The following is a 27411-nucleotide window of genomic DNA, read 5'->3' on the forward strand; positions in this document are numbered from 1 at the left end:
GTCTCAGACCCTGAAAGTGGCAGATTTCAGATGAGAAGCAAGTCCTCCTATTTAATGATTTGCTTTTACTGCTCGGCACAAAGGAGACCTCTGCCAGTGGGGTTATTAGGCTGCTTCTAGTAAATGAATGCATTTCCCCTCTTTTCCCTTTGTGTCATTGCCTGGGACACCAATTCCCTGCCCCAAGACTTGCCCACCGATTTTCTTTGCTACCTCAGAGGAGGCAAAGAAGATGTTGCAGTTTCCTTTAGCCCCTGAAATGCACCATATTGCAACCTTTCCTGGGTAGGACAAAGCCTAGCCCTGATCAGCCCTGTCCCTGGCTGAGTTCCTTGGCCAAAAGCAGTGCTGAGATCCTTTCACAACTGAGACTTGCCAAAGGCGCACTCCTGCTGAGCCAGGGCCACTTGCCAAGCAAATTTCCCTGCCCCTCTGATATGCAGATGTGTGCAAGAATTCCACTCATCCACATAGAGAGCATCCAAAAGCTGTGACTTGGCCAGAAAGAAGGAAAATGTGAGTGTCAACTCTGGAGGAATAGCTGCTCCAAGGGGCCAGGCAGGGGAGGACAGCAGATCACGGCTGGAAACAGTCAGCTCAAAGCAGATGGAGGATGAAGAAATAGCACAATCCACCCCAGTTTCCACCTCCTATAGGACGGTAAATCCCTGCAGTCTTAGAGGCCTGAGTATACCTTCTGTGCTAAATCAGTTCCCATGTGAAGGTGATCGAGCAGGGCAAAAAGCTGTGACCTCTCATCTGGTGTCAGTCTCTGAACCGTAAATGATCTCATCTGAATGATTCCCTACAACTGTCTCCATCGTGTGAGGGTTATACTCCACTTAATCTGCATCACCTTAGACTCTTATAAGTAAGGAAAGAGAAACATTGCAGCAGAGGCAGTGGTACGAGCCCTAAAATAGGACTCAGATACCTTTTTGCTATACATTTGTGCAACCAAAATTTATGAAGTACCCACACTGCCAGGCCCAGGGGACAGAGACGAATCAAACATTGTTAGGACCTTCAAGAAGGTGCCGCTGTCTACAGTCCAGACAGTCGAGGAACTGGGCAATATGGAGGAAAGTACAGAAAGCTTCCTGAGGGTGCAGGTTGGTTAAGGTAAAGAGGCCATGTCAGGGCAGGCTTCCTAGACGAGGTGACATCCGAGTGAATCTTGGAAGACACATGATGGTTGGCCAAGTGAGGGACTTACTCTGTGCTAACACCAGCCAGACACTGTTGAGTATGTGACAGTACATGCTCGCTTATAAGCACTCATACTTACACACACACACTTCCGTATGTGCACACACACACAGGTGAACACACATACCTCCTGAGGTGGATGCAGTGCAGGTTGGGAACAGTTCTAGGCTAAGAACACTCACTGTTCCTCCTGCCGTGATCCAAAGGTCTTCCTTCCCCAGTGCTGCTTTCTATTCCTGAAAAGCCTTGGCAAGCTTCTTCAGAATCAGCTACTCTGCCCCTGTTAAGTTTCATTTTCTTATACTGAATGGCATAGGAAGCCGAAGAAAAAGGAAATCACCAGGTCATCTTGAGCTCACCTTTGCTCTTGGTGTCCTCCAGGCTGATCCCTACAGAGCCCTGTGCCAGACAAAGCAAGAACAGACTTCTGATTGGAGGGAGTGGGGACTCAGGTCAGAGAAAAGGCTGCCTTGGTGAAAGGGATAGGTCATTGCCTTCAATCCCTGCAGGAGTAATCTGAGGGCGGGAGAACAGAATGCAGAACCAGGATCAGTGTAGAAACACCAGAAGTAGGGAGATCACTCTGTGTGAGACGCTTCCCCAAATCAGAGCTGTCCATCAGTGGGATTAGCTTCTTTGAGAAGCAGTGGGCTCTCTGTCCCCACTGGAGAGAACCAGACCACAGCTCAGTGGATGGGGAGGATGTTGTAGTAGAGCCTCAAACACCAGAGGAGAGGCCCCAGCTTTTTGCCCTAGTCGATCATCTTCACATGGGAACTGACTTAGCACAGAAGGTATACTCAGGCCTCTAAGAGTGCAGGGATTTGCACTTTCAAGATTATGAAGAGAGGCATGTAGTAAGAATGTGTATTGGCATCCAAGATGTGAAAGATGTGATTATTCGCAGAACCTAATCTTACACCTCCCCATCCTTGTTGAACTGAATATTGCAAAAATATTCTCATTCGTATTTGGAATGGTATGTTTCTAAGCAATCATTATTCTGAATACTCATTCCAGCCAGGAGACGACCTGAATATTGAAAAGAATAAAAATGTATATATTAGATTACTTATTCAAATGCCTCTCTGGCAGTTTGGATAGAATTAAGCAACAGTCCAATCTGGCTGTTGTTTTATGCATGGGATGTCAAAGCTAAACAGCCTCTAGAGAACGTTCTCTCAGTCTTTCTCTGCACAGAGCCTTGCCATCCTGTCTTGTTCACAGATGGGGAAACAGGCTGAGAGAGGGGGTCATACAGCATGGAAATGGGAGCCCTAGGACCAGGAGCTACCATTCAGTGGCCAGACAACATAATATTGTCCCGTCTGGACAAAGGAGGCAGTTGAAACTCAGTGTGGTTAACTGATCTGGGCAGAGTCACACTGCTAGTCAGTGGCAGAGTTGCTGCATCCTAGGCATTACCTCACTGGGCCCCTAATGTGGCCAGAGAAACCGAGTGCCTCCTTTCCTGCGACCTGCAGGCTCTCTGCCAGGTGCTACAGCTACAAAATCTTGGGAAGTGAAGTTATTATCCCTGGCCTATAATCAAGGAAATTCCAATGAACCACATTTTAGGTCCCCCAAACTAGGAACTCTGCCACACCGCTGTTCTACCCCACATGCTCTAAGAGCACCGCACCACACCAAGCAGTGACATGTTCTGCAGTTACAATCACGAAAAGCAATAACCCAGATTTGCCTTTTGAAACGAACCCAACTAATCCTTTTGAAGGAAAATGCTCGCTGAGAGGCTTGCCTCGGTGTCATCTCTGAGAAGACTCCCTCGAGATCTCCCTGCCCCAGTCCTCAGGGTCCTTTTCACACAGTTTTGTCACTGAATGTGGAGTACTTTAGGGACAAGAACCACCTCTCACTCTCTCTCTCTCTCTCTCTTTTTTTTTTTTTTTTTCACATTTCCAGTGTGGGGCCTGGTGCCCCGCCAGGGTCTGGAAGGTTAGTGGCATGAATGGCTGCATGTTGGGTAGAATCACCACAAGGAGGGACCTCAGGAGGGAAGGACTCTTCTTCGTCCCCAGCCAACCTAGCATTCATTCATCTCTGGAGAACCAAGAGGACCCCGCAAGCCCTAAAACCTAACATGGTCCTTCCAGCTCCACTAACAGTAACTGAGACTGAGAACAAAAGCTCAGCGCTTCCTGGGGCTGTGCCAGTGTGAAGGGAGAGGAGGGCAGCCTCTGACATGCATGTTTTCACTCAGACTTGACTCTCACTTCAGCTCACCAAACAGTTCTGAAATTGCTGCTTCAGCGTTTTCCGCAGTATCATCCTCACTACGCTGTCCCTCAGGCCCTTAGAGCCCCAGCCCCTCCAGGAAGTCTCCCCGCCTCAGGTAGCCCCCCGTGATGTCTCCATACCAGCTCTTCTCTCTCCTCTGTTCACTCTTCCTTTCCTGCTTGTCTGGTGCTGCCTCTTGCTGTCGGTTCATGGCCAGCCCGTGTGGAGAGGGGCCATGTGGGCCACAGCACAGAGCACAGGCTCTGGGCTCCGATGACGTGGGCATGAATCCCAGCTGGCCCAGTGAATAACTGTGGTACTTCGGGACATTTGCTTAACAGCTCTGAGCCAGTAAAACTTTCCTCTCAGGATTGTAGGGAGGTATGCGGGGAACTTGATAATGGAAAGCCTTGTCTCCGAAGTTGGGAAGCTCAGGCCTTATTCTACAGACAAGGGAGCACCATTACAGAGTTTCTAATCTGAAAACCACATGATCAAATTTGTCCTTTAGTGGGTATACTCTGACAATGACACCGAGAATGGATTGGAGAAGAGGCCCTAGAGGAGAAAGACCAGGCAGGACACCTTGCAGGGATGTGGCACTGGCGGGGAGGAGGGTCAGGTGGGGGCGGGGAAGTGTGGAGTTGCAGATGATGTGGGCCTGGACAAGAGAGGTTATAAGACATAGTAAGAAGAGCTAAGGTTTATGAGCTCCTACTCCGGGCCAGGAATTATGCTAGCACTTTGTATAGGGATTATTTCATTGAATCTTATTAAAAACCTAAGATTTTTCATCCCCACTTTACAAATGAGGAAACTGAGACATTGAGAGGTTAAATAAATCACCCAGGGTGGCATAGTAAATAAGAAAACTGGGGTTGAAGTCCAGACAGTCTCACTCCAAAACCTAAGTGCTTAATCACCAGACTAGCTCACAGTTGAAGCAGAAACTGCAGAAAAACCATTTAGAAGGTGAACTGGCAGGACTTATTGAGAGATTGGCTGGAATGAGTAAGGAGTAGGGTAGAGCATAGTATGACTTGCAAGTTTCTTTCTCAAGGTCCACAGCCTGTAGGAGGCAAAGCCAGGATTTTAACCCAGTTTTATCTAACTCCAAAGCACTTTCTCTTTTCATAGCCTCGGAAAATTTCACCCTAGACGTTGGTATTCTCAGGACAGAAGGGGCAATGGTGAGATTGGTACTTTCCCCAGAATTGCACAATTCCTTTACTTAAACCGTTATACCATGAGTAGCTTTCCTTAAGATGTTGAGGGGGTATGTTTCTTTACAGAAGAATTTAGTATTAATTACAAAGAAAAACTGACAGGAAAATGCATATGATAGCTTTGTTTCTTGGGTACCAAACCAAATGCAACGGAGGATTCCAAGTACCTTTGGAAACAGAAGTAGAAGAAGGTAGAACATCCACTGTAGCCAGAGGGAGATTGGTGGGAACTTGAGCTTGGCACTGATTCATCCCTTTACCATGACTTATCCAAGGCTCTTCTCTGTGCCAGGCTGCACACTGGGGGGTGGTGCTAGATTCAGCCCCTACTTGGACATCTCATAGCTAAGGTGTGAAACAGACAAGTAGGTAGGACTTCAAAGGGCTACAGGAGGGGGCTGTTTGGAAGGATAAGGAGTGTGCCCTCCAAACAAGAGAAAATACTATGTCTGGATCTTGGCATTGGGCAGAAACCAGGCCATGTGACCTTGGGAACATTACTTAACTTGCCTGAATTTCCTTATTGTCTTGTAACAGTGGCGTTATCCAGCCCACTTTGCTCTACTCTTTCCTCTTTACATAATCAAGGACCTGCAATGCTAGGTTGGAATTGAGGGTCTGACAGCCTTGGCTGTCTCCTGAGTTGGAACAGGCTAGGTACACAAACTATAGAGCTTGATCCTGAGGGTGAGAGCTGGTGTTTGAGGTGGAAGTGAAACAGAAAGACAGGCAACGAGTTTGACCCTGGATCCCACCTAAGGGGCAGGTAGAGAGGCAAGTCCAGGTGTGAGGCAAGAGAGTGGACAAGAGCCCAGAGGCCATCAGTTGGAATGGAGGGTTGGGCCAGGGACAGGGCCAAGAGACAGTCTCTGGGTATTACTGGATCTTCTATGGGACACTCGCTGTCACCACTGTGGGTGCAGAGGGCTTTGTTGAGTGCTGAGTGTCCCGGTACTATTAGGAGAATGAAGTGACATAGTACCCTTGAAGCCCACAGCTGCCTGGCACACAGTTAAGTCTCAATGAGCATTAATTGTGGAATTGCTTTCCTTTTCCATCAGAAGCCATCTGGGGCTTCCAGTGTGTCAGGTCCCATGGTGGGCACTGAGAGGAAAGGAATGATAAAGGTGCAGTTCCTGTCCTTCAGAAGCGCAAACTGCTGAAGATGCAGACTCATAAGTAAGATGTCCCATCAAATGTTCTAAATGACATGATGGGGGAGGGGCAGTAACCCAAGCTAAGAGTTCTGGGAAGGGTCCCTGTAAGAGATAATGGCTGAGGTGGATCTTGAAGGTTAAGAAAGAGTTCACTGGGCAAAGATTGGTGAGAAATCCATTCTGGGAACAGGCACAGCTTCAGTATAAGCATAAGACAGCACGGTGTGCTCAGTAAAGTGAGATGTGAAGAGAGGCAAGAGATAAGGCTGGAGAGAAAGTAGGGCTCTACTGAATCTGGAGACCAAGGAACCTGGACTCTATCCTGAAGGTGATGGGAAGCTACTGGAGGTTTTTAGGCAGGAGAGTAACCTGGCCAACTTTGTGCTTTAAATAGATCACTCTGGCTGTGGGGGAGAGCCTATCAGAGAGGGCCAGCTGGAGGCCAGGGGAAATCTTTAGTTTAATGTTTCTGAGTCAAAGATCAGTTATGCTTTGGTAAAATTAATTAGGGAAGATTCAGAAATGGGAATAAGGGCTTTTGCATCTAAAGCTAGATATGAAACGGGTTAACATTTGTATTCCTATATACAACAAGCTGAATCCCCATTCTCTATGCTATAAAAGGTGATGTAAGGGGGCATAATGCCTTTAAGGGCCCTTCCAGCTTTAACTCTTCAAGACTCAATTCTATTTCTCTTCTTAGGTTGTGAAATGGATATTTATGTCACTGACACCCCCTTCCTCCAAACAGGACACATGCTTTGGGTTCTGCCTTCTTTGCGTCAGAGTATGTTGCCCGAAGGTTTGCCATTACCTTACCTATTTATCACGTGGTTGGATAGTGTCAGGATCTGTGCCAAGATCAAAGCTCATCATGTGACTAATATCAGGACATAGTCTGTGATCAAGACTGCTGCTCAGTCTGTGGTTATGGAACTGAGAAACTGTCCAGTTGAGGTATTTGATGTCAGGCCTTTGGGCTCATTATCACTGTGGCTGCTCTACCAAGCTGCCCTGCCAAACTGCAAAGCGTTCTGGACACATGTACTCGAGGACTCTTCTGGTCCTGGCTGTGCCCAACTCTGTATATCTGGAAGCTGCAAGAAAAATGGATACTCCAGATCCGCACAACCTCCAGTGCTTTCCTCCAAGACAGCACTAGTTCACATATTAGAATCTCCTGTTTCATGCCTGGGAGCTCCTTAAAAAGAGGGAACTCACCTGACTCATCAATTTTCATGAATTCATTATCCTTGCCCACTTTGGGAAATCTCCTTGTTGCTGGTATTGTGCTAGGTGTAGGAGATGTACAAGTGGACAAACCACACACAACCTCTGCCTTCACCCAGACTCTTATCTCTTGAGCCATGAGAAAACAAGTGCTATGATGGGAGAGAAGGAATACAGGGGGCCCATGGAACAGAGAACAAGGGTCCTAAACAAATGGGGGATCAGAAAAAGTACTTGTGAGGAATTGATGTTTAAGTTAAGACTTGAAAGATAAATTGTATTTGGCCAAATGAAGGGAATTAGGGAAACATGTTACAAATAGGGGGAACAGCTTGTGTGAAGACCTGAAAGTAAAAGAAAGTTGGCCCACTGAAGGAATCTCAGAAGGCCAGTTTGATCCTTCTGAGGGAGCTGTCCTTTAATGGTAGTGGTGGTCATGTGAACCTACACATGTGATAAGATTGCATAGAACTAAACACATGCACAATGAGTACATGTAAGACTGGTGATGTGAATAAGATCAATGGATTGTATCCATGTCAGTTTTCTGGGTGTGACCTTGTAATACAGTATGTAAGATGTCACCTTTGGAGGAAACTGGGTGAAGATCTCTGGATTATTTCTTAACAACTGTATGTAAATCTACAGTTATCTCAAAGTTAAAAGAAGAGAGAAAAGAAGGAGAAACAAGCAGCAGCCAGTTTGGCTGAAGCAAAGAATGAAGGAATATGTAACATAAGTTGAACCCAGAGAGCTGGTAGAGAGTAGACCATACAGGATTTAAATCCCACAGGGCTTTATCTGAAGATAGACAAGAAGCCTTTGGAAGGTCTTATTCAAGGAGTAACGTGATTAGATTTGCACTTGAGAAAGATCATTCTTGTTCGGAGGGTACATTGGGGAAGAGAAAGATAAAAAGCAGAGAAATATAAAGTACAGTAGAATACAGTGGATAAGAAGAGGTATAGGCAGATCTGAGAGCTGTTTATGGGGGCAGAATTGATAGACCTTGGTGACTGACAGGAGGAGTCTAGAAGGACTCACAGGTTTCTAGCCTGATCATGAGTGGGTAATGGTGCTCTTTACTAAAATAGGGAACATTTGAGAAGAAATGGGCTTGGGGAGAAAGGTTTGAAAAGATGGATTTGGAATATTTGAGATGCCATTTAGACCTCAAGGTCCAGTTGTCTAGTAAGCAGCTGTATATGTGACAGGAGCTCGGACAGAAGTCTGTTCTAAGTGTGTGAGTACACAAAAGAAGAAGGCCAGAACTCTGGGGAAAATTCTAAGAAATACTGACGTCTAAAATGTGGGTCAGCGGGGAGGGTATAGCTCAAGTGATAGAACGCATGCTTAACATGCATGATGTCCCGGGTTCAATCCCCAGTACTCCTCCAAATACAAATAAATGAATAAACCTAATTACCTCCCCCTCATAAAAAAAAAAAAAAAAAAGATGTGGATCAAAGAGAAGCCTACCATGAAAATGGAGGCTTACTGAAGAGGTGGTAGGAAGAAGATCAAGATGACTAAAGTTAAGGGGAGAAAACATTTCTGAAAGAAGACAAGATCAACAGTGTGAATGCTGCTGAGACCAAATGAAGGAATGCAGTGACCTTGAATTCAGTAGGTCATTGATAACCTTAGAGAGCAGGTTCAGTACAGGTGAAGGCCACACTGCAGTGGGGTTGAGGAGTGAATGGGACATGAGTAAATGATGATAGGAGATGTGGACTGCACTTGCTTTCAAAAAGTTTTGCTTGTAAAGAGGAGGAGAGAAGGAAGAAACTAAAGGCAAGTTTAGACAGGGGTTTTGAGGTGGTTCTGGTCATTTTTTGAGGCTGGGCACGACTTGAGTGTGTGTAAGCACAGATAGGAAGGGGCCCTCCAAGAGACAGAGATTGAAGATCCAGCACAGAGCACAGAGCCTGGCCTTGGGCAGGTGCCCTGTGAACACGGAGTGTTTTCTTAAACAAATAAGCAGGGGGAGGGTTTCTGTGGGTACATTTTCTGGGTTCTGTCGCACCCCACTAACTATTCTAAAAATGTTGTTGTGCTTCCTCTTCTGAAACAGCCGGGCCATTATTAACTGCACAAAAACCACCTCTTCAAACTCCCCAGAGGACGTTCAATTTCAGATCTGAGCCAAGTTGCTTCCTCTCTGAAGGGCCCATGGGGCTGGATTGGCCCCTCCCACAGTAGCACCTACCACTGACTCCCAGCAAGAGGGTAGAGCCCCAAGGCAGCAGCAAACAGAAAAGTTTCCACTGCAGCTTCTTGCCCACCCACCTGGGGAATCAGTTTGGGGCAGAAGGCTTACTCTTTGACTAAGGACTTCATCTGCACTTAGAAAAGGCAGTGTGGTGACTAGATTACCCACACAGCTTGAAAGAGTGTACCTAGGGACAGTGATCTCATTCTGGTTAATTCAGGCACCCTTTCAACATTAGTCATCTTCCTTACAAGCTGGCACTAGCTTGGGTAAGGTTTCTTGTTTATACAGTGGGTAGCAGTTCATGGGGTTAGTGTGAAGAGGAAGATGAGAGAACATAAATATAAGAGCCATGCATATATTAGATTCTTAATAAATCCACATTTCCTTCCCTTTGTTGCCAGTAGCCAAAATTTCCTTTCCCCCAGCAAGTGCCCAATTCTTGAGTCTAAGGGCCAAAGGGGTTGGGTTTAGAAAGATAAGAGTGTCTTAGGAAGCACCTGACACGGTTGCCCCTCAGGATAATACCATCTGTCCCTTGGAAAAGTTTTTGTTCTTGTGTTTTGGGGATTCTGCTGTAAGAGAGCTTTAGATTTAATATGTGAAGTGAAAATCCAGATGAAATCACAAATTGAGGGTGGGGTAGGTTTTGTGAGAGAAATAGTCTTCGTATTATAAGAAAGATCCTTTGCTTTATCACGTTTCTTTAACTATGTGCAGCCCTGGTGCAATTAAGCATTTGTTTACAGATCATTAATTATCTGGCAGAGAGGCCTGGCTGGACGGAATATGGCCGAGAGACACAGCTGGAGTGTTGGGAGCTTGTGCCAAGTGAGAATCCATCAGAACTGAGATGGTAAAGCTCAGAAATGATTGTGTAAATCAGAAATGAAAAGGAAGTCCATTCCCAGAGTTGAGTGTGCAGGCACTCTGAGACCACTAGCCCGGCTGGCTGGGTGGGCACGTGGAGCACTCACCGAATCAGGGAAGGCAGGGGAAGAACAGATAGGAGGAGACAGGAGTCGGGGTAGAAAGAAGGGTTTAGTTCAGTTTGGGGCGTTTTGAATAAGAGATGGCTGTGGGATATAAAAGTGGAGAAGAAAGTCTAGACGGCAGATAAATGGCACTGTGCTCCAAGCAGTACCTAAATATTTGTAGTTTCCTGATAATTCCAAAACTAGCTCACACTTCTCTGCTACACACTGGGCTCTCTAGCCTGAATGGTGTCTGTCCTCCCTGCCCTCTCACACCTGCAGGGCTTCTAGCCATCCTTCAGGTGTCACCTCCAGCTATGCTTTCTAGGAAGCCCTCCTTGCTTCCTCAGGCAGACGCAGGCTGGCTGTTTCCTTGGACAAACTACCTCCACTTACACTTACCTCCATTAGCACTGAGCCTCACAAGAAGCCTTCTTCCTGGCTTCACCAAGGTTACATAATTGAACAAATGTAACAAGCTCAGCTCAGGGAACTGAATGTTATTCCACTTCTGCTATAATTATTGAATTGGTTCCCTTGCATGTCTCTTCAATTGTGTTGGTTTCCTAGGACTGCCGAACCAAGTACCACAAACTGGGTAGCTTCAAACAACAGAAATTTATTCTCTCCCTGTTCTGGATTCTAGAAGTCCAGAATCAAGGTATCAGCAAAACTGTGTGCCCTCTGAGGTCCTGGGTAGAATCCTTCTTTGCTTCTCCCTGGTTTCTGGTGGTGGCTGCCATCCTTTTGCATTCCTTAGCTTACAGCTGCATCACTCCAATCTCTGCCTCTGTAGTCATATGGCATGATCCCTGTGTGTCTCTGTCCTGTCCTCATGTGCCCTTTTTCTCTTCTTATAAGGACATCCGTCATATTGGATTAGGGCCCACCCTAATGACCTCATTTTAACTTGATTGCATCTATAGACACCCTATTTCCAAGTAAGGTCACATTCACAGATATGGGAAGGGGGGATTAGGGCTTCAGCACAGCTTTCATAGGGGGACACAGTTCAACCCATAACACCAAGGAAACATTATTTCCTGTAGGGTAAGGCCCATTTCTTATTTGTTTCTGTCACAACGCTTAGCACAGAGAAAGTAGTCCAGGAAAGTTTTTTGAGTTTTGACTATAAACCTGTGCTTTCTAAATCATACATTTTTTAATGCTTTGTGTACTCTAGTGCCCACTGTGTGCAAAGATCTGGGCTGGATGCTTTTTGTATACTCTCTTATTTAATTGTATCAAATACCCTGGGAGATAAGTCTCCCTACACCACAGATAAGGAAACCAAACTTCAGAGAAGTCAAGTGACTTGCTCAGGCCTGCACAGCAGATGGGATGTGGAACTGGGATTTGAACTCAGGTTTATCTGATATCAAAGCTCAGATCACTCCACTATATTCTGCTGCCTTTTCTTTCATCTTTGTTTCAGTCAAGCCTCTTTGGGAGTCCAGACTGCACATCAGCTATGCTTAGGGCAACCCCCTCCTCCCACCCCCTACCCCCCAACAAAATGGGTTGGGTTCATGCTTTGGCCAGAGTGTTGGAGAATCCCCTTGATGGAGGCAAGAGAATAGAGAGCAGCACAGAGGGGGCCACTCAGACATGGCAGCAGGATTGGAGAGAGACTTCAAGGGGAAGGTGAGCGAATTGGGAGGTCCCCTCAACTAGGAGAAGATCTTTCTTGGTACTAAACCTTGAAAGTGATGAATTATATGGTTGTCTAAGGGTAGGCAATCTAATGCCATGGACATAAATGAGATCACCTTTTTCTGAAAGCTTTCTCTTGTAATCAAGAGAAAGCATGGCAATATAGGGCAGAGGAAAGGCCCCCAGAAGCTGGGTTCCAGAACTGATTTGGTCAAAGACAAACTTTTTGACTTGGGGTAAATCATTGTCCTTCTGTCTTCAGTTCTATTATTTCTAGAATGAAAGGTTTGGACTATAAGTTCTCTGAAGTCACTATTCTTGGTTTCTATAGAATCTGTTTCCGTTTTATAACTCTATTTTGAGGTGTTTATTACATTGCCAAGAAAAGAAAAAGAAAAAGAACCTTCAGGATGAAATTTTTCTATGCCAAGGAAAAGATTTTTTTTCTTTTCCCTCTTTTTGCATACAGAGCTCTGCTTTGCTTCCTTCACGTCTACCTTTTCATTCTGGTAACCCTCGCAAGTTTTCTCAGTGGCAACAAGCACTCTCTGTCATGGCCCTTCCTTTTCTTAATACCGAAGATAAGTATTTGCTCAAAAAATTAAAACCATGTCAGTAGTGCTTACCTGGCTCCTACGTTTGTAAATCTGTTTTGTGCTCTTGCTGTGACCTGTCCAAACAGAGAGATGATTGAGAAAAGGGTGTACAGGTCTAGCTTATTTAGCTTGTGGCAGTTTTGCTGCCCCCTTGCCCCCTTGCCAAGTGTAAGCAGGGTGATCTCATTTCCTACTCTGCTTCCAGCCTCTTGAAAGTGTGCAGGCCCTAAGTGAACATTTCCTAGAAGACTCTTTCTTCCTTGGATATTGAGCATCTCAAGTGGAAAAATGTACCTAGTTGTTTGTGCAGTTGAGGTCTGCCTTCATTTGAGGAGTGGTAAGAGTCAGAGGGATAGCTTTTTGAACATTTCATCCTTAAAGGTCACAGTAGCAGAGATGGTTTGGCTTGAGAAAAAGAATGCTCCTCTTGCCAAGAGTCTATGTCCCAGCTGTCTCCTAAGCCAATGAGTCTGGATGCCAGAGGACCACAGAGCCCTTCCCCTTGACAACCTGGAGTTACTGATAACTGTTTGCCTATTCCAGCAGGAAATTTAAATTCATAAGCTTAATATATATGTTCTCCATCCCCTGAATTTCATGAATTTTCTTTACATCTTGTTCCCCAAGGAACTAGGGGACAAGATTTGGATTTTTCACTCAAGTACCCCTTAATCTACCCAAATCATAACTGGTGCTATCAGAAGTATCAGCTAGCAAGAAGAGGAGTACAGCCTCCCAGCTTCTATGCGGAGTTGCTGATGGGAACTGATATACCTACCGAATGTCAAGTGGTATGCCAGGGACCACAGGAGACAATGTAGCAGAGCGGAAACTTCACACTAGGTTTGAATCCAGGGTATAACTTGGGCCCTCACTTTACCTTTCTGAACCTCAGTTGATGCATCTGTAAAGCAAGAATAGCAGCAATTATTTTCCAAGGTTGTGATCATTGCATGTGAAACACCTAGCATCACCAGGAACAGAGTAGGGAGCTCAGTAAATTTTAGTCCTTTTCTTCACTTCTTCCTCTCTTTTACATATATTATCTCATTCACTTTTCTCAACGATCCTAAAAGTTTCGTTTTGCATTTTATAGATAAGAAAAGAGTCTGTTGGAGTCTATGCTGTATCCCAAGTATTAATAAAAGCTTCTGGCAAATAATGAACCTTCACCAAATAGTTCATTGGTAGATGAATGAATGAGTAAGGCAGTCTTATGGGAGTTAAGAATCTTGCCCAAATTTTCATAGCTAGTATCCCAGATAAGTTAGGACATAAGGCAGGGCATCACAGAAAAATTCATATCAGGAGACAAAAAAAGAACCCAGAAATGGGAATAGAAAAGCATAACAAAATTCATCCTTTTTTTATGATTGAGAACACTGTGTTTCGCAATTTTAAAGGCATGTTTTAAATATACAAAATCTGAACATAATTTTAAAAACAGACAATAAAACCCCAAACTCAGCTTAAGTCCTAAAACTTTATAAAAGTGCAGATTTTACTAAGGTTCCAGCTTTCTTAAACAAGGCCTACTGCCCTAGCGTTGGCCAGGAAGGGGCTGGTTGGTGGCGTCCCTGCAGGAATGCTGCCCAGTTTTTGGGGGAGAAGGGGGAAGATACTTGACTCCAAAATAACTGGCTTCTGGGGATCCATCCTTGTCATTACCCTGTGACCCCCTGAAAAGAAAAGGTAGTAGAGACTTTCTCATAAAATGAGAATAAAAAAGACAGCTGATGGTTTTTGGAACCTATTGTGTGTGAGGCATTGTGGCTGCCAGGCATTTTACATGCATAGTCGGTTAGACCTCATGCCAGTCTTCATAAGATTCTATTTGACAGTTGAAAACCTTGACAGTCAGAGATTTGTTCAAGGTGATGAAGCAATAATTAAACCCAAATCTGAATCTAAAACCTGTGCATATTTTACTTTCCTATTGTCTCATAACCCCTTCTGGGTCAAGTTGCCTTTCCACAGTGAGTCCCCGAGCCAGAAGCAGAGCTCAGTGATTGGAGACCATCTGATGGCCCAGCAAAGTGACAGGGTGCATTAGAGGGTGGGGGTAGGGGCCTGTCCAGTTACTTAATCTGCCACCCAGTTGAGTTAAACTCTCTAACCACTTTATCCAGAATCTCACATACTCGTGTGTCTTGCGCCTGTCCGTCCTGTGTTTTAGAAAAAATGCCTCACTCTTAACTGATTATCTCTTTTTCCTCTATTCTAGCTATTTACTTTCCATGATAATAAAGGTGTGCCTGATATTAAAGAAGGGTAGGTAGGGTTTTGATATTCTGCACACCAATTCACCCACCATCAGCACTAAAGGAGTGTATGGAAAAGAACTATCAACAAATGTGTTGTATGTTGTATGTAGGAGTCAATTTCCATCATAATAGACAAACTTAGAGGTCGAGAACTTTTTTGGGGTTGGCATAATAGGTGGCCCTACTAAATTAAGAAACTGATTTTGAGTAAATAAAAGAAAGCCATCCTTATACTATAGATTGAATCTAGTACATTACTATCCACCACAACATAGGATGAAAAGATTAATGAACTCCAGGATTTTTTTTTTTGAGATAGTACCTGCCAGGATCTCACCTGGATCAATTAAGGTGGTCTGGACATCCCTAGAAAACCAGCATGTGAGCCTCTGAGGATAAATGATCCTTCGTCTACCCATCCTAGCCAGAAAGGCACAGATCATCCTCACTGGGGCAAGAATCAGACTCAGAGGAGCCAGAATTGGGGTAGAAGTCCATGGTTGGAGCTCTAGAGTCAAGTAGTCTGAGTTTGAATCCTGGCTCCACCATTTACTCCTATGTAACCTTGGGTAAGTTACCTAACATTCCTATGCCTGAGTTTCTTCAACCTTAAGATGAGGCTGCTACTAATAGTACCTACTACCCAGGATTGCTTGGAAGATAAAATGAAAGATGTGTGTAAAGCCTGGCATGAGGTGAACATTCCACAAAGGTTCACAGCTATTCTTGTTCCTGTTCCTCCAAGTAATAAATAGCAGGATGAGAAGAGGGGGAGGAGGGGAGGACACTTCTCACAGAGATTTCTCTGACTGGAGTTCTATGATCCTCTTTGGTCGTGGCCTAGAGGAGCCTGCCCCTAGACCATGAAGTAATGGGTTAGTTGGTTAGTAACCCAGTAGGTTGTCCCTGGTCATCAAAGGAGGGTATAAGACTGTAGAAATCTGCTTGAGCAGTTAGAAACCTCAGAGTTCTTGAAAAATCCAGGGTGTCTAGAGTTAGGAGACCATGATTTGAGAAACTCCAGATAATACAGTCAAATCCATCAGTATTCTCAGAATCATTTAGGAATGCTTGGAATGACAGATATTGGATTTTCCCATAAAATCTAGTTCTCAGGTTTCTAGTCAGGATTCAAGCCTCTAAGAAAGGGGAGTGAGGATTAAACTCCAGTCAATTCAACTCCTTGCTACTTCAAGAAACTCTGGGGCAAAGCCTTTATCAAAAGAGCCCTTGAAACTGGGCTTTGGATCTATAAACCGGGGTTCAGTTCTTCTCTGTGTGGCTATAAACAATCTATCACCTCTCCAATTCTTAGTTTCTTCATCAGAAAAATGGAGATAACCTCGTGTGTGTTCTGAAAGTATTAAAGGATATATATATATATATATACACACACACACACACACACACACATATATACATATATATTTAAAGCAACCAGTATTGTTCTTATCATAGAGATCAGTAATTGTTAGTTTCATTTTCTTCAGGCTTTGTACTAAATTTATGATGTGGTTTGAAAATCAGAGTTAATCGTGATTTGCTATGTGTGGTGCAACTATGTGTGCTTCTGAGATGACATAATTCCCTGAAGGAATGTTCCCTTTTGTGCCTCTGACCCAGGATGGCAGCCCAGAGTTATCAAACCAAAGCCTAAGAGTGAATGATAATGTGGGGTACATCTGGCCCTAAGAGGACCTGTGAGGGGCAGACATTCTGAGCCTGGGGGCTTGAGGTGAGCAGATATGGTAACCAAAGAACTAGCATGTGGTTGCCCTGTTATCTCCCAGATTGACATTGGCATCATCAGAAGACTAGAATGAGTCAGTGACATCCAGCCCACAGCAGGAAACAAGAAGTTTTGGGGAGCCAGATGGTGTGAGCCAGACATGGTGGGAACCCAGAAAGAGAGGGACTCTCACAAGAGGAAGGTGAGACCCCGAGGGACAGAACGGGGCCCTTGGGACACCTCTCCCTCCTCACCTTTGGGGACATCTCTGTCCTCCAGGTTCTATTTCAGATATCCTCTCATTCAGCATGTGCTGTGTAAGGTCTGCCTCATGCCGGGCTGGGTGCTAGGATACAATGAAGAAAAAAATAGGGTCTCTTCTCTAGTGGAGCTTCCATCTAATGGCAGAGATAGACAAACATAGAATGAATACATGTTACATACTATGAAAAACTTGATGAAGAAAAACATAAGGAATTGTGGAAATACGTAACGGGGAGCTGAGCTAGTCTGTGGAGGGGAATGGGAGGAGCAAATCAGGGAGACCTTTCCTTGAGAAGTGACTTTTCAGCTGGTAAGTAACAGAATGAATTGATTTAATAAAGGAAACCAGAGGCAGCTTCTAAAACTAATTGCTCCTTAATTGAAATATATAGTTGAGGCAAGTTGCATTCTTCCAAGGTAGAACTTGGAAGAAGTTCTGTTCATAAACTTCTTCTGGTCTCCAGCCATTTGGGAATTCACTTGCTTTGTGCTGTTTGTGTGGAATACCCACTCCTAGACTGAAATGCCTGGATTTAGATCATCGGTGTGACCAGTTCCTGAGTGTGACCCACATGAGATCAAAATATAGCTGAGACCTGATTGGTTGAACTTGACTGTTGTGTTGTCTGCTTGATCACATCAGGATGCCTATTCACAAGGCTTTCATTGCTGTAAACACTTCTGCATTTTACATTTTATGTGATGCATACGACTTTTTGTTTTTTCTAAGAAAATACTCAAAAATTCGGTTTGAAAGAACGAATGGGTCCAAACACATTACCTTGGAAGTGTTTGCTGCAGGTTTGGGCAAGGCCTGTCACCTCACAGGCTATTGAACACATGAGATCTGGAAGCTTCTTTGGTGACTACAACCCATGCCCGCAGACTCTGGTTTAAAGGGGCTGGCACTAGGTTGGAAACACTGCGAGGTGCTTGTTGGATAATTATCAGCATAGTTCAGTTCATTATATTCAACTTGATTCAATAACTGTTTATTAGGCATTGTACTCTCAGCATGGGGTAAGAGCTTTAGTAACAATAATAATAATCATGATAATAACAATAATAGCATAAATAACATAAATAACCGTCATTTATGTTGAGAACTCACTATGTGTCAGGCACTGTGCCAGGCATTTTACATTGATTATCTCATCTGATTCTCATAGCAACCCTAGGATGCTGTATTAATATTTCCATGAAGAAATTGAGGCTTCGATAGATGAAGAAACTCATCTATGGCCACACGCTTAGTAAGGGTAGGATTTACTTATTAGGCCAGGATTTGGATCCAGGACCTAAGGCTACAATACACTGTTTTCTTTTCACACTCGTATGTCATTTTTAAAACGAAGAAATTATTGTGCCCTAGAGAAGTTACATAGACACTTCAGAGCTCTGTATGTTTTCCCTGAAAATAGTATCTCGAACTTTTTGAGTGATTCCTATGTGACCAGTATGTTACCTTAAGTTCTTCCAACTCCGAGGTGCTCAACCTTGTCTGATTAGAATAACCTGGGAATTAAAAAAAAAAAAAAATCAATGCCAGGCTCCATCCCCAGACCAATTGAATCAGGATCTTGGGGCATAAGACCTAGGAGTAGGATTTATTTTAAGTTCCCCAGGTGATCCTGATACACAGAATAAAACTCCTGCCCCAGTTCTTATAATACCTTCAGAAGATATATAGTAATAGCTTCATTTTATGGATAAGAAAACAGGCTCAAGGAGGTGAACTGTCTTGCCCAAAGGTAAAGAAAATATGTGTCAAAGTCAGGACTTAACCACTGGTCTGATTCCAAAGCCCATATTCCTTTGACCCTCTAGGTTGTCATCTATATGACAAGTTGGCATTCCCTCTAACTCCAGGCAGTGTTCACCGGCCTTTGTGGTTGTACTCAACATGTAGCTCCTCTTCTTCCTTCTTCCCCCTCTCGTCTGTCCCTCTCTTCCCCTGCTCAAAACCACACACTAGACTCAACCAGACTTCACCATCAGAAGTTCACAAGGATATACTGGGTCGATGTTGCTGCTTTGGGGTGGTAGTACCCAGCTCAGGGTGGTGCCCACCCTAAGCCTCCCAGTAGCTCCAGATCCTCGTGGCCATGAACCAACATTACTTCCTTGAGTCGGCTTGAGAAGACAATGGCCCTGAGCTCATAGCACAGCAAGTTACTTTTCTGGGTAGAATAAAAAAAATTAAAAATTTAAAGAGCAAAGACTTGAAAAGTCACATTAAATATCACAGGGAAAAAAGGCAAAATCATGAAAAAATGTGGTCAATCATTAGCAGAGAGGTTGAAAAGACACGCTCCAATTGCTTTAAAAACTCACAGAACCTAGGTCTCCTTAAAATAGTTTTAAAAGTACATTGAGAATTCCATGCAGTAATATGAAACATAAGTCCCCCTGCTGCCACAGAACATGCTTCGGCTGGCTAAACTGAAGGGGCTTGACATTAACCCAAGGCTCTGCAGAACTCCACAGGAAAGCGCAGAGGAGACACAGTTGCAAAGCTGCCCCAGATGTGTACATTTTCTGCTCCATTAAAATGACTTGGATGAGAGGCAAAGTACATTTGGCCTGTAGAAAGAGGGAGTTAGGGGAGGGGCAGGGGGAGGACAGTCAGCCTCATCACAGGCCTCCCACTCCCCAGTCATGCTTCTGCCTAGTCCTTCCTCGACACTGCTTCTAGTCTAAAATGTCTAAAACGCAAACATGACCACAAGCCTTCCAGGATTCCCCAGAGCCCCAGGTTCTCCCTAGCCATAGGTCTCAATTTTCTTAACTCTATCATGGGGCTAATAATACCCACTTCAAGGGTTCGGTGTGAAACTGAGATCATGTATACTTGGTGCCTGGCATGTTTGGTTTATAAGTAAGCTTTGGAGGAAAAGTAGGTATTACATTTTATCATCATTGAAACCAGGTCATATGAGAAGAGACAGGTGAAGAAAGTGAAGATGTCTGGGAAGAAGACAAACAAGATCCTAACAAGATAGGATTCCAAGTTTTTCCATATCTGATGGGCTGGTATGAGACTCTTGGTGGTGAACCTAGTATGGCAGCTACAAGGTGGAACGTTCTGCCTCAAAAAGCCTTTCTAACAGTCAGTAATGTCCAAAATTTAAAGGGTGGTAGTAAACATTTAAACTGTATGAGAAGTGTATGGATGACCATTTGGCAGGGGTATTGAAGAGGGGATTCCACTGTGATTTGGTTGAACTTAACATTTTTAACTATCTCTTTAAATCTGAAATCTGTACTTTTGAACTGTCTTTATTTGCCAATCAATGAATCATCAACATCTTGAGTTTCTGGTATGTGTAAAGCCTGGGGCTACAGTCCCTGGATCAGAGAGGTACTCTGACTCAGTTTTAACCAGGACAGAGGAGGTACACTTAGTAGTTCTCTAGAAGCTGTGTTAAAAGACTGACTATGTGAGATATACAGGAAGCAGGATGTCTTTCTGTTGCCCTTAGGATGCTGAAGGATGTCTCTTTGAGCTTCCTGTGCCAGCTTTTCCTTCTTTACAATCTGTTCTGTGCACCTACATGCAAATTGTACTGAGTCCATGTTTACCCTGTTGGCATCCATGTCATTATTTGTTCTTTTCTTCTTTCTGGGTTCTTGAGGAATGGAACTGTCCCCTATCAGAACTGTTTACACTGACTTGGGTGAGGAATGTGTTTGAACCTGACGGTGCAATGATATTTAATACATTCCTGGATGTGTCTATCTCACAAGGAGTGAAATCAGTGTTCTGGACTTTGGTCACTGGGAATGGAAAGACAGAGTTAGGATTCAGCTCCCCACTTTGAAAAGAAGGGACAGGTGTTCAGAAAAACTGTGCAAGAGGTTTGTTCAAGCTGTATCTTTCTTTCATGGGTTTGTTTTATAAGCATTTTCTCCCCAGCTCTGTGCGAGGATCCTGAGATGCTGAGGTTACATAGCCTTTTTGTCCCCCCTCAAAGAGCTTATTCTAATGAGAGAAGATAAAAGGTTCTGGGACAAAATAGTAGAAAAGAGATTGCAAGTGCTTGAGGAGAGAGGCTGGTTGGGGAAGCTTCACAGAGGAGGTGACATCTGAGCTGGCCTTCAGGGGAAGGAAGTTGAGGACACTGTGCACTCCAGGAGGAAGAACTTCCCAGGATGAGGGCAGAACAAGCACAAAGCCCTGAGACCTGATAAAACATGCTGTTTTGGGAAATGTGAACTGGTTTAATGTGTCTAGAGTGTACTGTGACCAGGAAGGTGATAAGAGATGAGACTGGTAATATATTTTGGGGTCACTCTCATCTAGATGGTCTAGGAGCTTGGCTATGGTGCTACTTGAAATTATTTTGCAAACATAGTTTGGAGCTTCATGGTATTTCATTAAATATGGCCAACTCTGCATGATCCATCTTGCAAATTATCAGAAGTCTTGCTACACATTACTTCCCCTTGACCACCACAGGAATGTGTTCTTAAAATAAAAACCCATATAAGATCAGTCCAAAGAAATCATAATCATGAAGGTAAATCTGCTGGAACAACTCAGAGTGGCTCTTCTTTTTTCCACAAGTATATGGGTTAATAAAGGTCCAACATCTGCATCAGGACAACATGTTCTCATGTCTGCCTGTCACCGCATATATACCAGAGGCTTGGTTTAAGGGAACTTGATCTGACCTATACGTTTGGGTCTGGGAGCTGTGTGTTGATGGGGTTCACTCCCCCAATCACAGTGAAGTAATTTGGAGGTTTTAGCTTATCTATTTCATCATTAGTGTAGCTGATCTGAAATGTGAGCGCAGTGCTTTAAAAAAAATACTGTTTAATGCTTTCTGATTATAAAGTAATACCTGTTTATTGTAGAAAATATGTAAATGTAAACACACAAAGGAAAAAAAATCACCCACCACTACTAAGAAACAATATTTATTGTTTTTTTCCCTTATAGGTTGAGTTCATTAAAATGAATTAAATATATATAATGTTTAATTCAGTCTGCCACCACCATTCAGCATTCCTGTATGAGAATACTTTTCTCACTATAACATAATTACTTACTTATACTTTTTTAATACTTTCAAACAAGATTGTAAGAGTTTCCAGGACAAAGAAGATATGTTATTCTTATAGTAACCTACTTTTGGCACAGGGATCCAACACTGAGACTCAATTTCTGGTACAATAACACTGCAAGGGATCCAGGTGTTTACCCTGTCTGCTCATCTCTCTACCACCAGTCCTTAGCTCAGAATCTAGCATGTAGCACATACCCAATAAGTATTGGTTACTTGAATAAAAGTATGGATGGCTGGAGGAATGTGAATTTTTATTTACTGTTGTTTTTCACCCAGAATTCATTGAGCCTCTATCAAGTGCCAGGTCTGTGCTAGGCAATGGGAATAGAAGCAGTCATATTTGATACAAAGCCCACCTCCTCAGAGGCATCAGTGTGAGGGTGCTGACCCCTCTAATATGAGACAGGGTTCCTATGTCGCAGAGCCCAGTCAGCCCTTTTTCTGAGGCTGGTGTTCATGCTTGCCTGGAGGAACACAAGCCCCTCCAGATTATCCTCTGCCTGTGATACCAGGGACAGAGCAAAGACTGCTATTCCAGGGAATCCCATTCCTAAACTCTTCTAGGTGCTCCAGAAATGCCCAGGTAGCCCTGGGTTTGCCTTCCTCAGAGCACCCCTCCACTCCCTGCTCATTCCAACAAGTCCCAGTTCAGAGACAGGTAGGCTGTGGAGGGGGGCTTCACTGGAGGAAGACTACAGGGGGAGAGGGGCACCACGGCTCCCTCTGGCTGAGAGGGGCTCTTAACAAACTCTCCACCACCCTAGTCAGCTGGTCCAACTGGAAATCCCAGATAAGCCCCAGTTTCTGGTCAGAACTAGTTTGGCAGCTCTGGGGTAACATTTCTGGCTGGCTGACCCTCCCCACAGGGGAGCTGGCAGTTTGAGGAGGGAAATGAACTAAAGGAGCTGAGAAGAGTGGTTAAAATTATTTGAAATACTCCAAAATTCTCCTCGCTTGCAAGTGCAAGTTTTCACTTAGAGATCCAAACAAAATTGCTCCCCACCCTGCATTCATCTCTCACACTCTCCTCTCCTTTGCAATGCAGTTTTGTTGCAATGCAATTTGTTTTGCAGCGCGATTGTTGAAGCGACAAATCCTCCACGCAGCGCGACTTTTATTAGTCAATGCATTTTCCCCCCTGCAATGCTATTGTTATTATCTTTATTGCAATTCAATCTTTCTGCCCTTTCCCCTCCCTCGGCGAATCGCACTCCGGCTGTGATTGCTCGGGTCTGACTCCGTGAGTGGCGGTGCGCTTCCAAACCCCCTCCTCCGCCCCCCGCCCCCCGCTCCCCTCCTTCCCCGTTCCGCGCCCAGGCGAGAGCAGCCGATTGGCAGAGCGGTGCTTTCAGGAACAATAACAGCGGGGGGAGCCTGGGTCCTGGGGAGCCGCCCCCGCCCCCCGGCCGGGCCGCGCGACTCGCGCCCCCCGCCGGGTCCCCACCTCCGCGCCCGCCCCGCGGGCTGACCGGCCGACCGGGGCCCGCCCCCGGCGCCCACCATGTACGCCTTTGTGCGGTTCCTGGAGGACAACGTCTGCTACGCGCTGCCCGTGTCGTGCGTGCGCGACTTCAGCCCCCGCTCGCGGCTGGATTTTGACAACCAGAAGGTGTACGCCGTGTACCGGGGCCCGGAGGAGCTGGGCGCCGGGCCCGAGAGCCCCCCGCGCGCCCCCCGCGACTGGGGCGCGCTGTTGCTCCACAAGGCCCAGATCCTGGCGCTGGCAGGTGAGCGAGCGGGCCGGGAGGGACCCTGGGACCGGGCGGGGGCCGGGGGAAGCCACTGCTTGCTCCGGGCCCCCGCCTCCCCTCCCCTCTGCTTTTCTTTGGGGGACAGGGTGACTCTGGAAGGCCAGACCAGTTAAAAATACGGGATGGTCCCCTTTGTCTTCCCCGCCTCCCCGACAACTCCCGCGCTGTCAGTCTGTCTCCATCGCTCTGTGTCTGCCCCAGTCCTGTTTCTATTCTTCTGACTCCTTCACTTTCCCTTTCTCTCCTCGCCTGTTAGTACCTTCATTTTTCGTCTCTCACCTTCTCTTTGCCTCTCTCTCAGTTCCTTTCCTCTTTGCTCCTTCTGTCTCCTTAAGTTTCTCAAGCTGTCTGATTCTCTCTTTGAGGCCCTTGGTACCTCCTGGGAGCGAGGAGGCAAGGCTGATATTGTCAGACTCTTCCAGGTGGGAGTCCCTCTTCACAGAGGGGAGCTATGACATCCTTGTCCCCGCTGGGCTATCATTGGACAACATGAAGAGGCCTTGATCCCTGGGCACTGGGTGCCACTCTCTCCTGCCCCTCCCTGGCTAGGTGGCAGAGATAAAGAGGTAGTGGCACTCAGCATCCCTTAGCCTCCACACCCCTTTTGAATCTCCCAGAAGGCTCCCTGAGTGAGAGCTGATTGCCTGGGAAGAGTTTCTAGGTCAGGATAAGACCCGACCTCCCATTCCTGCTTTCTTGGGACCCTGAAAAATAGACAAGGCAGGTGGTTTCATCCCTATTTGACAAATGAAGATATTGAGGTTCAGTTGGTGATAGGACAAGAAACTAGCCCTCCAGCCTCCTTCACCAAGTTCTTTCTGCCTTACTGAGGCACCTTTTACTTTGTAAGGAGAAGTCAGTGGGCCCTCTTTCCTAGCTAGTGCTAGGAGGCTAGGGTACAGACATGAGAGGAAAAAGAAAGTATCACTTCTGTTTTGGGGAGCAGCCTTTTAGCTAATGCTGGTAAGGAGGGTGTACCTTTGAGTGGGCAGAGACAGTAATTTACCCTGCCTTCCATTTGGAAGGGAAGAACTGGGGTTAGGAGCTGAATGAAGATATTGCTAGTATTTTGTAGTTTTGAGACGTTTCCTATTTTTTTCAACTTCCTTTGCTTTCTCACTTTTAGCTTAAAAGATGAATCTAGCATGTGTCATGTATTTAAATTTAGCAAATAGGGAAACTGTGACTCGAAACAGAGAAGTGACTTTTCTAGGGTCCTATGGCTAGTTCCTTTCCACCACCTCCTGTTGCCTCTGGAAAGTAGGCTTGCCAGAGTTGAGGAGTGGAAGAGCTGGAAACTGATGAGCATCTGGGGCCCCTCTGGACAGACTGTATCCTTACCACCTCCCTGACAAGCCTTCGGGTAGAGGGATATAGACCCACTCATAGCACCTGGGCATGCCTGGGGCCAGAAAACAAACAAACAAACCAGAATGAGGGAAAGTATGTAGAAAAGAGAAACCTTTGTAACTGATTGGGTTTTATATTGTTTGGTTCCTTGCTTTTAATTAGCTGAAGCAGGGATTAGAAGATTTCCCCTCAAGAGTACAGTGTAAGCTTGAGGAAGTTGTCACTAGGCTTTAAGCTTAATTTCCCTTTGCTAGAAGTAAAGAAAGCATGCTTTTTGATGATTCTGTTTTACTCCTAGATCTAGAAGGGCCCTAGGAGTGGGGAAGTGATGTGTGTCCGGAGTCAGTGGTATGTATGTGTTTTAGTATGTAGTGGCTGTTTTCCTTTTTTTAGAGATTGTTTATTCATCCATTTATTCGTTCAGTAAACACAAACACTGTGCTTGGCTCTTCAAGCACTGCAAAGAGGCTGCTGGGCAGATGGCACCCCCACAGACTCTGATTTTGAAAATTGAGAAAAGTTTTCTTAAGTAAGACACATGTAGTTATTGATCTGAGGTCTCTGAATCTTGAATCTATAGGCTATTCATCCCCCAAGTTGGAATGTTGATAAATCTCTGTGGTTATTAAAAACAAACAATAAAAAAAAAACCTGGGCAACATCTGGAAATTGGCAGAGTAGATACAGAGAAGAAGCGTGGCGCCAATTTGAGCAAAGTGAGTTGAAAAGCACTTTCCCCCACCTCTCTTCAGTTATTTTCTTGGGAGGAGAAAGGGGGAAATAAAGAAACAACTGGAGCTTGGCTAGACCACATTTAGAATTCCAATCAGCTGGTTAATTTTTAAAATGGAGCCGTTGTCCTGGCTGCAGACCTGATTGGAAGGGCCAGGGTGGGTTTGGGAATTCATTTATCCTGGAAGAACTCTCTCCTGTGTGTCTTGAAAGCCTATCTTGTATAGGATGCCGTCGCTGTGAGACTTGCTTGCAGTGACTTCATCTCAAAGAGCTCATCTTCTGGCATCTCCTAGGTGTAAATACCACTGCTGTGGCACCAAATGTGAGGAGGTGAGCCCTTAAGCAAGAGGCAGAGATGGCTGTGTTTTTGTGAATTAGCCATGAGTAATTAATCCCTCTCTGGCATCAAAAGCATGGTTTCAGAGGCAGTTTCAGGGCCACTTTATGGCTTTTGGTGGGAAGTGTGATACTTTACTCTGCCCAGGCCAACCCAGAGCTGTCTACGAGTGTACCTCTTCTTGTGTCCAGGGATGTCGAAGCAAACTGCTGTGGGACTTTGCATTTTCCAGCCTATAGTGGTCTGCACCATGCTTTCTGTGTGTGTCAGACACCAGTGTGTAGCCTTGATTTCAGTTCAAGGAAAACAAAGAAATACATCTTTACTGACAGTTGTGCTCTGAGCTTATGCATTATCTCTGTTAGTCCTCCACGGGACCCTGTTGGTAGAGATCACGATTGTTACTATTTCCATTGTACAGATGAAGACACTGAGGCTCAGAGACTCCTCTGCAGCTTCCCAGCTAACAAATGGCAAAGCCAGACTTGGAACCCAGGTCCTCCAGTGCCAGGCCCCCACTTGGCAGTCTCCTTTGTAGAGTAGCTGATGTTCCTCTCAGCCACACAGCATGCTGGGGAGGAGTGAGAGGAAATAGAAGAACTGTCCATGCAGCTTACAGTTCCAGGCAAGTTTCCAAGCCCAAGAACAGTTTTCGGTGCTGAATTTTCAAGCCTCGTCTCTTCCTCTTCTTCTCTTACCAGCCTCCCTCCTTGCTCAGTTGTCATTTTCTCAAGGAAATCTCAAAGGAGCTACCATTCTCCATGAAGGGTCCACGTAACTCAAGACTTGGCTCACCTTGGACTTGGTCTCTTCTAAGTCACTCTTTTATTTGCCAAACAGCTTGTAAAAATGAGAGCAATCCATTTGGAGAGCTTACCATCATCTAACTGCAATCCAGCCTGCTACTTGGGCTCATGGTATTGAATTTTTTATTTTTATTTTTTATTATTATTTTTTTTTTACAGGGCCAGAACTATTTTCTGTAAGCCCAGAGTCTTAAGATTCTATGCCATCCCATCCCAGCACTTCTGCTGTGTTATTATTAGTTGGGTGTGCTAAATTCTTTCCTTGTCAAATGTCCCCTTCCTCCTTCCTATACACCAGACCCAGTGCTGTAATAAGCAAATGTTCCAGTGCACCTATGCCGTCTGAGGTACTGGGATTGAAAGGACGGCATAATCCAGGCGAGACAAGAGTTCACTTTTCAGGCCCTGTTATATAGGGTTTCTGTTGAGGGTGTGATAAGGAAGAAATGGGTACCATCCTCAGAGCGTGTGTAGTCTTAGGACCCAGTGCAAGTGCTAAGTAGAGATAGAAACCAGGCGCTGGGGGAGCACAGAGAAAGGACCCATTCTAGATGGGCTTTATCTTTTAAATCTTTCCTTTCCAGCTCCACCACCACTGCCTGCACCCA

The 27411-nt window shown here is 45.1% G+C and overlaps 2 protein-coding genes across 3 annotated transcripts in view; both read left to right on the forward strand.

The window, feature by feature from the left end:
- The window catches only part of AGBL4 (AGBL carboxypeptidase 4), a 1119623-nt gene that overhangs the window by 873811 nt on the left and 218401 nt on the right, over positions 1 to 27411 (forward strand).
- BEND5 (BEN domain containing 5) overlaps positions 23229 to 27411 on the forward strand; it is a 46772-nt gene continuing 42589 nt past the window's right edge. The window contains exons 1-2 of one of the 2 annotated variants that reach the window (XM_064493603.1): positions 23446 to 23551; positions 25224 to 25273. Coding sequence is in view for 1 of the 2 variants with exons in the window: in XM_031465097.2 (XP_031320957.1) it covers positions 23326 to 23551 (226 nt within the window). In the remaining variant the exon portion in view is untranslated. Of the gene's footprint in view, positions 23552 to 25223; positions 25274 to 27411 lie in introns of both variants that reach the window. The other variant, XM_031465097.2, reaches the window with a different exon arrangement.

The sequence above is a fragment of the Camelus dromedarius genome, chromosome 14 (genome assembly GCF_036321535.1).
Source record: "Camelus dromedarius isolate mCamDro1 chromosome 14, mCamDro1.pat, whole genome shotgun sequence".
Classification (NCBI taxonomy): domain Eukaryota; kingdom Metazoa; phylum Chordata; class Mammalia; order Artiodactyla; family Camelidae; genus Camelus; species Camelus dromedarius.